At 51.6% G+C, this 12,639-nt stretch overlaps 1 protein-coding gene across 1 annotated transcript; it reads right to left on the bottom strand.

The window, feature by feature from the left end:
* Positions 1-1,202: 1,202 nt before the first annotated feature.
* LOC142575057 (solute carrier family 22 member 15-like) lies at positions 1,203-5,872 on the bottom strand. The gene is made up of 3 exons (XM_075684021.1): positions 5,838-5,872; positions 2,068-2,679; positions 1,203-1,971 (listed from the first exon to the last, which is right to left on the bottom strand). Exons 1-3 carry the CDS (start codon positions 5,870-5,872, stop codon positions 1,203-1,205), a joined length of 1,416 nt encoding a protein of 471 aa, XP_075540136.1.
* Positions 5,873-12,639: the final 6,767 nt, after the last annotated feature.

Below are 12,639 nucleotides of genomic sequence, written 5' to 3'. Positions count from 1 at the left end.
CCCCTGCGCAATTCTCTCCGCAATGCCGCTTCTGCGCAGAGCCCGGGTCCCTCAGGTACATAGTAGGCGTTGTAGAACGGCGCCATTAAAGCATTCGAGCCCTTACAACACCAACAAGCTTTGGGAGAGAGCCTTGGCCAGCTCCGACCTCAAGGATCAGCAACGGCTGATTGCGAGGGCCCAGGACGCAGCCCGAGCTCAAGGCATTCTGGAATGAGGACGCCTCTCCAAAGCTGCATTCACCCCATAAAAATGTTTATTCTCTCTCTCTCCGACATGATACATCGCATGCCCTCTGCAGAGAAGCCACCACTCACGGACAGGCAAAGCTGGGTAGGACACTATACATTTCCCTCATAGACACAAGACCGTAAAATGGCAAATACGCCTTTGCTACGAGGCAGCCACTGGGCTGTGTCGTGTCATGGCACATCCCAGTGGCTATTACACGTGGAATATTACAACTCTTTCGTTCTTGGAAGTCATTTGTACCGAAAGACGCGGACGCGTGGTCCATTTTTTTATAGTATTAACAAGCTCGCTCGAGTCCACGCATTGTCACCTGAAAATAAAAAAAAAGTAGCACAGATTGCACGATTCGAACGAAAAGAGAAGTTCTGGAACGTCTATTTCTTTATATTACACGTTCCAGTGTTGTCCGAAACAAGGCGGTGGTACTATCCCTAGACAATTGGCGAAATAATCAGGTGGATTGTGCGCAATAGCCGTACAGACACAGTGCACGCGGACGCAATTCAAGATTAAGAATTGATCATTGTTTGAGCCATCTTATGGTACCCATTCTAAGGACAGGGAAACATAGGGGGAAAGCGAACTTTCGAGTCGCCGAAAAGCCTGTTTTGCACGACAAGGGCCACTGGCAAGGCACATGCAAACCATACAGCGGGATAGGCAGCTTAGATTACGAAAAAAATGGCTTTTGAACGGACAACAATTACTTGAATATGACAATAGATAGCAACAGAAAACGCGACCATTATGCACAGAGTATGCAACTAGACTTATCTCAGCGCAGCTTACAAGCTGCGTAGTGCGGTAAAGGTGGCGCACTATAAGGACATTAAGACAAGAAATGGCGCAATGTAAAGCTGTATGTCAATAAAACAAGGAGCCGCAGAAATAATCGGAAGTAACTGCATGGCGCCTTTCCAAGCATGCTGCGTATGTGCGAGCTGTTTCGTCTACCGCATAGCTGGGCTAGGCGAAGAGTGCTGTCTCCGACTCATCCTAGAAGACCTGCGCAGCTTTCTGAGCGACTGGACTTCCACGTCCCGGAGAGTGTCGGTAGGCCGGGAAGAGAAGATTTCCTGGAGGCTCATCATCAACAGCGTGCTCGCAAATACCATCGCGCCGAGCAGGACGTGGACTAAGTCTTCCCTGCCGTAGCGGTGAGTGAACGAAGCCAGCGCAGGCGCGACAGACGCTCCGAGGCGACCCGCCGAGGTGGCACCGCCGAACGCTAGCGACCGCACCACGGTCGGGAAGAGCTCTGCCACGCACAGAAAGTTGACGGCGAGCGCAATAGAGACGCATATGTTCGCCAGCATCAGCAGCGTCGAGGCCACTCCGCGGGGTTCGACGGCTTGGAGCACACCAAGGAGGCAGCAGGCCAGCTCAAGGAGTAACATGAGCACGCATAACATTCGAAGCCTGCCCACACTGGTCATGCCCTGGTACGTCAGAAAGCAGACGGGCCAGAACAGGACCAGGCCGAGTCTCCTGGACAACTTGTGCTCCGGATAGCCCACGTTGAGCCTCAGCGCCTGCCAGGTGAGCACCAGCGAGAACGATATGCCGAGCACGATCGCGGCGCGCAGGCGCAGCGGGTACGAGGCGACCAGGTCAAGCAGCGTGGCCGCACCGCAAGTCGCCGCGTTCTGCCTCAGCAGCTTCATGGATTCTGTGGCCTTGCCGAGCGCCTGCAGAGCCGCCTCGCGCGACTGCCGGTTCCTGTCGGCGGCGCGCAGGACTAGCAGCTAGGCCTCCTGGACGTTCCACACGGCGAGCAGCCAGCGCGGGGACTCGAACGAGAGCGTCGCCGCGCACACGAGAAGCAGGCAGCCGGCAGGCGCCGGCCCGATCAGCTGAGCCGGCAGCAACGGGAGTCCGTCCAACGCGACGGACAACAGGCTGGCCATTACGGCTCCGAGCACGATCGCCGTCGTGCCAAACAAGGTCTGGTAGTGGGAAGCGGTCACTTCGAAGAGGAGCACGAAGGCGACGGCAAACGCGCTGCTCCAGCCACCCGAGGCGACCAGCGCCGACAACAGGTACAGGTTGAACGAGCCGGCCAGTTGGCCTGCGACGACGGCCAGCACGAAGCACAGGGCCAACGCCAGGACGACGGGACGCCGCCCGACCACGTCGGCCAGCTGTCCGGCGAGAGGGGGCGACACGAAGGCACCCAGCGTGTCCACGGTTACGGCCATGGAGACCAACCAGTGCCTCTGGCACACCAGGTTCCAGCGACACACGATGGACGAGACGCCATGGTCTTCGTAGTCCCAGTCTCGGCAGCGCACCGGCTTCCGCCTCTCGGGGTCGTCGGGCATGTCGAACACGGTACAGCGGCTCCATGTGCCATCTGTCTCTATGGGCACGCCCACCTTCTTCCAGTCTGCCACCGAGAGGTTGGACAAGACGGCCGGCGGCTTCCACCTGCACGCGTTTTGAGACGCATTTCAAAAAATGCAACGCGGTTGGCCGAATGACCTTTACTCATGCACGGCACCAGTACGTGCGAAGCGTGCTTCAACAGCGCCGCGATTTTCCATATCCACAAGCAAGAAGAATCCTCAATGTTCCTTTTGTGCTGTATTAAGCGTGTCCGAAATCCCCAACGTAGGACAAAATGTGCCTAATCTCTGTAAGTACAGCATACGCAATTCTTCACACGCGGCAGAACTCTAATTTGTTATTCTGCCCTTGTCCGACTTCAAAAGAGGCTTAATCGATGTCACCCTGCACTGCCTCATTTGTGGCTTTACCGTGAATTCTAAAAGCGAACTGGCGGACCGATCTTTGGTGAACTTCCAACCCTGACACGATAAACAAATTTAAGCACAGAATGGAGATTGCCAACGCCTAGCGCCGGCGCCATTACTTCCTTTCCACATTTTACACGCCACGTCATAATTACTCTAGCCTCAAGCTGCCCTGTTTCATTATTGCTCCATTCCGCACGCTTTTATTGATGCGAAAGCATCACCTCGCCCACTGAGCGAGAAATACGCCGCCTGTACGCTAAACGGCTCCTTAATTCTCGTCGGTTTCGAAGCCACATCACGTACACCCGTGAGCAAAAGTATAGGGACCACAGGGTCACCGAAAAAACTGAATTTCCTCGTCGGTAACATGCGTGATGGATAATGGAAGAGAGAATAGCATAGAGGAATTTGAAATCCCACAAGTAACGCCGGAAGAAGTAAAGAAAGCCTTAGGAGCTTTGCAAAGGGGGAAAGCAGCTGGGGAGGATTAGGTAACAGCAGATTTGTTGAATGGTGGGCAGATTGTTCTAGAAAAACTCGCCACCCTCTATACGTAATGCCTCATGACTTCGAGCGTACCGGAATCTTGGAAGAACGCTAACATAACCCTAATCCATAAGAAAGCAGACGTCAAGGAGTCGAAAAATTATAAACCGATCAGCTTAGTGTCCGTTGCCTACAAAGTATTCACTAAGGTAATCGCAAATAGAATCAAGAACACCTTAGACTTCTTTCAATCAAACGACCAGGCTGGATTCCGTAAAGGCTGCTCAACAATAGACCATATTCACACTATCAATCAGATGATAGAGAAATGTGCGGAATATAACCAAACCCTATATATAGCTTTCATTGATTACGAGAAAGCGTTTGATTCAGTCGAAACCTCAGCAGTCATGGAGGCATTACGGAATCATGGTATAGACGAGCTGTATGTAAAAATACTGAAAAATGTCTACAGCGGCTCCACAGCCACCGTAGTCCTCCATAAAGAAATCAACAAAATCCCAATAAAGAAAGGTGTCAGGCAGGGAGATACCATCTCTCCAATGCTATTCACAGCGTGTTTACAGGAAGTATTCAGAGACCTGGATTGAGAAGAACTGGGGATAAGAGTTAATGGAGAATAGGTTAGTAACTTGCGATTTGCTGATGATATTGCCTTGTTTAGTAACTCAGGGGACCAATTGCAATGCATGCTCACTGACCTGGATAGGCAAAGCAGAAGGGTGGGTCTAAAAATTAATCTGCAGAAAACCAAAGTAATCTTTAACAGTCTCGGAAGAGAAACGCAGTTTACGATAGGTAGCGAGGCACTGGAAGTCGTAAAGGAATACATCTACTTAGGACAGGTAGTGACTGCGGATCCGGATCATGAGACTGAAATAATCAGAAGAATACGAATGGGCTGGGATGCGTTTGGCAGGCATTCTCAGATCATGAACAGCAGGTTGCCATTATCCCTCAAGAGAAAAGTGTATAACAGATGTGTCTTACCAGTACTCACGTACGGGGCAGAAAGCTGGAGGCTTACTAAGAGGGTTCTACTTAAATTGAGCACGACGCAACGAGCTATGGAAAGAAGAATGATAGGAGTAACGTTAAGGGATAAGAAAAGGGCCGATTGGGAGAGGGAACAAACGCGAATTAATTACATGCTAGTTGAAATCAAGAAAAAGAAATGGGCATGGGAAGGACATGTAATGAGGAGCGAAGATAACCGATGGTCATTAAGGCTTACGAAAAAAGAAGTGAGGCGTGCAGACAGGACACAAGAGTAGAGAAGTGGACAACACGAACGCCGACTATCAACTGAAGGGAGCACTGAGGCGAAAAAGGAAAAGACACAAAACTCATCTGTGCATGCTCAGGAATGGTAACACCACGTGTCAGTCGGGTACACGTGCCGGTCTACATGAGAGATAACTGTTAAGACACTTAATCTCTTCCTTATGTAAAGTAATCGAAGGTTGACTCACGCACGCACTTCCACCATTAAAGATATGCCATGCCTCTACCATAAGACGCGTATCTTCATTCTTATGCCTGTACAATATCGCGCATTCATCTAACTCTGGCGTGCAGTTACAATCTCGGCAATATAGCGAAAGATTAGAAGGCGACCCACCGGTTAACGACCTTTTATGTTCCATTAGCCTCTGATTGATACACCGTCCCGTTTGCCCTACCTAGAACTGGCCCCAGCTAAGGGGAATTTTATACACCACACCCATACGACAGTCAGTAAAACTGTTGTTCTTATTGTGCTTCACTGGACAATTATCTGTTCGTTTTTTGCCTTTTACCCGCTCCTTTTTATTCTGTACGGCAGCACACATCTTACCAACTTATTGGGAGCAGTGAAAGCAACATTAACATCATATCTACTTGCAACTTTTTTAAGCCTGTGCGACACTGAGTGAATATACGGAATAGCTACTACTCTTTTTTTGCTACTACTGCTTTCTGTAATCACGTCCGTCCCTCTCGAAACCGACTTCTTGAGGCGCTGAGCCACAGTGGCCACCGCTACACTAGTATAACCTGCTTTTAATAGGCGCCGGACCTGCGCATTAAAACTGGCGCTCATTTTGTGCATGTCCGGCGCCTATTAGCCATGATGAACATGGGTAAACTGAAAATTACAAGTGTACTGGAAATTTCGCAATGCCAAGTTTGAACTCCCGTCTTTATTTCAAGTGACATTCACAGGCACAAGAGAAATACGGCTTTACCTTGCAATCTCTGGTCCTTATAAAACTATAAAACTCCCGGGTGCACGTGCCTCGACAGAGCAGAGCGGACAAAAGGGTACAGCTGCTGCCATACTGGTGCACCAGGCGTTGCATGAGGGGAGAGGGCATCGTCACGACGCCACGTCACCCTCACTCTCCGAAGCCTCTATTACCCGCACAAGCTCTCGCCTACGTTCTAGCATCGCCTTGATAGTCGCTATAAAGAAATTAATGCAGAGAAAAAGCAATAAATTCAAAAGGGGAAAAACGTTGGTGGTAGTGAGTTTTCAACCTACACCCCACGCTCAGAAACCAAGTGTTTTCTTCACAGTGCATAACCAGCAGCGCCTCTGAGATAGCAGGCCTCTACACTCCACTTCATGACGTCACGCTACTTCGACCAAAATTTCTATTGCCAAGCCCGGCGTCACGAAAGCGGTGACGTCAAAATCACCGCGGCTCACTCGGGAGCGTTCTTGTTAGGTTCTATGGCAGTCGGTGAACGTAGCATGCCGTCACGGATCGAAGTGCATCGGCCTTCTATTATCTAGGATGCGTTGGCCAAGCGTACCAACACACTCGCTTGCCCGCGAGGAGTGCATAACTGGAAGGGCCGCTCAGCGCCGTTCAAATGGACATTAATGCTTTCGCATTCACAAATAAAAAAAGTTCTTAGGTGTCCTCACATTTCAGATTATCTTGATGGGTGCTTGAGTAAGTCTTCCTTTCGGTTCCCTACGCTTAAGCGCTTCCGGCGCACAGCAACTGTCCTCCACTTGTGTCCACTTCGTTGACGCGACCTGCGCGGTCATTGTTGGTCTCGACTCTCAAGGCATTTTTTCGCGACAACAATGAATCGCGCTTGATGCGTGGTAGGCTGCAAATCTAGCGGTCGGCGACATGTCAAGTTGCGACATCGTGTCCTTCTACAAGGCAACAAGCCAGCGGAGTGGCTGTAGTGCATCGGGCTGTCGATATCCGATGGGCGCCACGATGTAGCTAGAACATATACAGCTCAATGCCTCTAACATATGCAATATTTCTTTATTTTTCACCAACATACGAAGCGTGTTCAATAAGCATCGGGCATTGTCTTCACTTGCTGACTCGTGTTCCGCAGATATAATTATTTTGACTGAGACTTATCTATCAGCTAAGGTAAGCAACAAGGAGATTTTTGATTGTGTAAAGCATTGTTTCTCTTATCGATATGACCGTGAAGTACGCTCAGGCGGCGGTGTTTAAATCGGCATTAGTCAAGTACTGCTGTCTAGCATAGTAACCGTCCCATCACCTTCAGAACTTGTTCGCGTACGAGTTGTGTTTAACGACCAGCATTGCATTTCTTGCGCATGCCACAGACCACCTACTGTTCCTGCTTCATTTTGTAATGAATTGCACGATGTTTTAATGGAATAATTGTTCGTTACCCCAAATCACCCCTGTTTATTTTTGGCAACTTCAGTTTTCTAGATATTATGTGGCAGAATGATTCGGTTTCCCGTAATCGTTTTTCTGAAGGGAGTCCACAGTTTGTCAGCATATGCTCGGATTTTATTATTACGCAACTTGTTCTCAATCCTACTAGTATCTCTGCCTCATCGGCTAATATCCCAGATTTATTCTTCACTACGCACCCCCACAAAGTTTCCTGCCTAGCTTATCTGCAAGGACTCAGTGACCATGTAGCTCCAAAATTTTCTTTGCGCGCTCACTCTGAAAAAGTATCAAAATCATTCGCGATTACAATAAAGTGGATATGGTGTCTATCGCTACCGAAATGGAATTTTTTCTATACAATACATGCAAAGCTTTCAGCAACGTTTGGTTGAAGTGAATTTGTTTTTATATAAAAATCAATTACTACCTTTGATTGCGCGATTTGTGCGTCAAAGAAAAATTACGTCTAAGCAGCGTTTGCGAATCTGCGAAGGAAGAGGAAGTGACTGCGAGCCAGAACGCTATTTTTCTAGCTCAACTATTTTCGGATGCAGCAAGCTGCCAGGAGCATGTTGGAATCAAGTTTCAAGGTGGGAAACGATTTTTCGCTACCCTACGAAGCAATTCCGCCCGAGCAACGCCCACGCCGCGTTAAGACGCTGCGCACGCCTGAAGGCAAGCCCAGACGGGCTACCGCCCGCCAGGCCTAACAATACCCAAGCCCTACGCATCAATTTTTCGCCAAGCATGCAGGTCCAAGTCGAAGGAGAGGAGATTTCTCCCGAATAATTTCGTGGAGATGCCGGCTGATGCATGATCGGCTCCAAGACCCGGTCCGGCCCCAGCGCATCGTGGGATAGACCTAAGAACGAAGCCTACTCCCAGACCGGCGACGGAGACGGTCGACAACCGCCGCGACGCCCATGGAACGTAAAACAAGTACTCAAGGCCAGCAGAATGCTGGCCCTACCGAGGAACGACATCAAGATCGTCAGTGGACCGAAGGGCGGCCTCAACACCGCAACGATTGGCGCAGTCAGAATTGCGTCAGCCATATACCGGGCTGCAGGAGTGTCCGATCAAGACGCCAGCGAAGATACCGTCTCCTCCAACACCCATCAAAACATTGTCGTTATCAGCACACCCAGTAGCACTAACGCAGAAAACTACAGGAAGCTCGAGGTCATCTGGATCGGGGACCGCCAATACGACGTGAAGCGCGTATGAAACGGCTCCCGATCATACGGCTAAGGGGGTCATCCGAGGCATACTTCTCGAAGAAGACTCCAGGACCACTAACTCTAAGATCGTCAACGACAGGAACCCGACAGCCCTAGCAGCCAAGCGTCCTAACAACACTACGACAGTCATCATCGCCTTCGAAGGCCTAAATGTGCCCACTCTCGTCAGGTGCGGAGGCACTCTGTTTCGCTGTTTGCTGTACAGGAAGCAGGTTGACATCTGTCACCAATGCGGTAGACTGGGGCACCGTATGGACGTCTGCCCAAATCCCCAGGACAATATTTGCAGCGGTTGCGGTGCCAAGAACCCAGACCCCATCCACCAGTGCACCCCAAACTTCCGCCTATGCGGAGGGGAACACCCCATGGCAGACAAAACCTGCCGAGCAAAGTTCGAGACCCCATATATAGTCAAGAAACGAATATGGGAAAGGAAAAGAGCCGAAGCGGAAGCAGAACTCGAGGCGAACAAGGAGTGCGGAGGAGAGCAAGCCCCCGCCCTGCAAAAGCCAAGATCCAAATCCAGAAGCCGGGCCTTGTCCAGATCGACGTCGGCTACCGGGACTCCTCGATCCCGCCAGCACAGCCGGTCGAGGAGCAGAGCTCGCAGTCGCACCCCGGGACCGCGCCGAGCCACGTCCAGATCCATCCAGGCCCTCCCAGAAAAGGTGAGCTGGGCAGAGGTGGTCAAGGGTGCGCCAAGGCGCGGGGTCTACTGAGTAACTGCCTCAGAACCGCAAGCCACAAATGACATAGACAATGAGATTATTGCAGAAATAAAACGTGACAACGCCATGCTCAGGAGCCTACTACAACAGCTAACCTAAGAGGTACGCGAACTGAGAAATGTCGCGCCTTCCGCGCAACCACCTAGAACCACTCCCGTCAGCATTCCTGCTCCGAGCAACAATGGCGAAGAACAGGACAAAGCAACCACACCCGCGGAAAAGCGAGCCGTACAAAGCCAAGACACCAGCCGCACCAAACAGGCGAGATCGGGAATTAAAGCCATGCTTACCGAACTACAAAGTGTAATCGGCAATCTGTCTTCCGCCATATCCGGCCTCACAACCGTGGTGTTCAAGCTCGAGGAATGTGCGATGTGGGCACCGTCCCTATCGCAATCACCACAGCCGAACACGAGGACTCATAATATAAATCCTGTAATCCCAGACGTTCTCATGGTAGAACCGCGCACCGCTCCAGTTTCTCAACAGCTCCTTATTTAAGGCTCCAGGATTGCCAGACACGATGAAGAGCTATTGGACCGGCAGTAGAACTGCAGAGGTTTAGCCGGGAAAAAACCAGTCCCACAATAATACGTAAAAAGCATCCAACCCAAGCCCGATGTGATAATGCTACAAGAAACCGTGGGCGCGTCGGCCAACATCCCGGGCTACCGCGCCCTCGTCCCTAAATTACCAAACAATAGGGGCGTCACCACACTAATCAGAAAGGGCCTAGTAGCTATAGAACATGAGATTAAAGGCCCGCAGGGCGAGCCGATATCACCTAGCGATATCATCTAGCGATGCTCAAGAGACGAGCCGCCGCGATAACGACGACCAAGTTCGTCGCTGCGCTTGGCGCGAGCGGGTGTCGGCCCAGCTGCCTGTCTCCAGTGTAAATAGCCTGCAAATAGCCTCTTCTGCCTGTCTTTTCACATGCAACATTCTGGTGGAGATCAGCGATCCCCGTCCTCACTACGGAACTCCGAAGTGGTCGGCACACCGAGCTTGTCACCATGCCTCTTGGTGACGCGCCCACCTCTGCAACGACTTCGGCTTGTCCCACTGCTCCAATCGTCACGGTCGCCCCAGATCGCGACCACTGCTCCATCGCGACCCAGGTGTGTTCTCTGGACTAGAGGCACAGGATGTTGACGACTGGATCAAGCTCTATGAACACGCCAGTGCTAATAACAGGTGGGACCCAACGATTACGCTCGCCAATGTGATCTTTTATCTCGGCGGCACCCCACGCGTGTGGAACCAAACGCATGACGACGAGATAACCAGTTGGGACAGTTTCAAAGAGAAGCTACGGGAATTGTTCGGCGACTCCATTGGGCGCAAGGCTGCCGCGAGAAAGGCTCTTGCGTCTCGTGTTCAGTCATCTACGGAGCCGTACGTTTCCTCCATCCTTGACGTCTTGGCTCTATGCCGCAAAGCAGACGATGCTATGTCCGAAGCAGATAAAGTGTCACATCTTCTAAAAGGCATCGCCGACGACGCTTTCAATTTGCTTCTTTTCGGCAACGTCTCGACTATCGACGCCATCATCAAAGAATGCCGCCGCCTTGAATAAGCTAGGAGCAGCCGTATCACACACCACATCACGCGGCTACCCAACAGTGCTGCTACGTCGACCTGTGAGAGTCGACCACGTCAGACCACCACCTGTGACGACGTCACCCACATTGTTCGCCGCGAACTTGAGGCCGCCTGTTCGCCAGCTTTCTCCACGACGCCTTCCGATCCGCCAGCAACCACCATTGCGATGATTCAGGCCGTCATCCGACAGGAATTTGAGAACATGAGTCTGACCTCCGTTTGTTCCACGTCTCAACCCAGCGTTCCCCAGTTCTCTAGCGGCCCTCCTTGTCCTCGGCAGTCCTTTTCCGCCACATCTCGCCGCAACCCGTCCGATTGATGTACCCCTGATGACCGGCCGATCTGCTTCCACTGCTGTCGCATCGGGCACATCGCTCGTCACTGCCACAACCGATGGCCACCACGTCCTCGGACATACGCCGCCGCTTATTCCCGCACCTTTAGACCTTCCGTTCCCTATACATCCCGCCATGAATCCACTGCCGCTGATGTTCCTCCTCCAAGCCTTCGCTACAGCCGCTCACTCTCACCTCGACGCCATCAGTCTCGTTCGCCCCAACCCCGTCGCTTCTCTTCGCGGCCTTTCGCCTCTCGGATCCAGCCGGAAAACTAGGCACTGCAGATTCTGGAGGTGAAGCTGCGTTGTCGACCCTGCCCTCAAATCCTCTGCTCACGTTACCCACGAACCGAAACCTTCTTGACGTTGACGGCTAACCTGTCAAGGCACTCTTCGCTGCAGGAGCACATCGTTCTATTATGAGTGCTGCCTTCCGACCATGACTGAACAAGCTCCTCACCCCAGCGTCGGCACGCATCGTCCGCGTTGCGGATGGCGGTACTGTGCCTATCATCGGCATGTGTACGGCATGCGTCAGCATCGCCAGCCGCCACACTTCTGTTCTCTTCACCGTAATTGCTCATTGCCCCCACGACCTCATTCTCAGCCTCGATTTTCTCTCCGCACATTCTGCTTTAATTGACTGCTCTTCCAGTACCCTTCGCCTTGAGTTGCCGATGCTCGCAGAACCTTCTTACGCACCCCACTGCCGCTTACGTCCCACCGGCTTTCTTCGCGTGCAGCCAAAGTCTATAGCCTACATTGAACTTTTGTCTTTCCTACCAGTTCCTGATGGCGAGTACCTCGTCACTCCTCTGTCCGACATTCCAATAAGGTATGACGTTACAGTGCTTCACAGTATACTTAATATTGTCACAAGCTGTCATGAACCACGCATGCCGCGCAGACAACCAGATAAAATAAAGAGAACGACGTTATGCAAGCTGCCGCGAGACCGCTCTGCAACAACCGCGCCTGTCAACCAGATTCATCTGGTTCTGCATTAAACACCTCGTGTGTAACATTTGGTGGAGCTGTGCGGGGTAACTCCCACGACCTACAACGCAGCCACCAGCACAAGAGCTACGCCGAAGCCGTTGCCTCGCCGAACTTTCGCCGTCGCGCTCAATCATGGCCACAGAGCAATATACCCTCACCAGCAGTGCCTCGGCGAGCCCAGTCCCTATCCAGCACTACCGAGAGCCACGCACGTTCTCGGCGAAGGCAGAGGAAGATGTGGATAAGTGGCTAACCCATTACGAAAGGGTAAGCCAATACAATAACTGGAACGCTGCCAGTCAGCTTAGGAACGTTGTTTTCTCTTTGGCCGGTACGGCGTTCGTATGGTATGAAAACCACGCGGACATGCTAACTACATGATATGACAACCACGCGGACATGCTAACTACATGGACACGCTTAGTTGAGGAGATCAAAAAGTGTTTCGGTGACTCGGACGCAAAGAGGAAACGTGCGGAACTCACATTAGCCCAGAGAGCTCAGGTACCCGGCGAGACTTGCACTAACCTAACCTATATCGAAGAA

Source organism: Dermacentor variabilis, chromosome 3 (assembly GCF_050947875.1).
Source record: "Dermacentor variabilis isolate Ectoservices chromosome 3, ASM5094787v1, whole genome shotgun sequence".
Taxonomy (NCBI): Eukaryota; Metazoa; Arthropoda; class Arachnida; order Ixodida; family Ixodidae; genus Dermacentor; species Dermacentor variabilis.
Note: the sequence above shows the minus strand (reverse complement) of the source record. Positions and strands in the feature narration are given on the sequence as shown.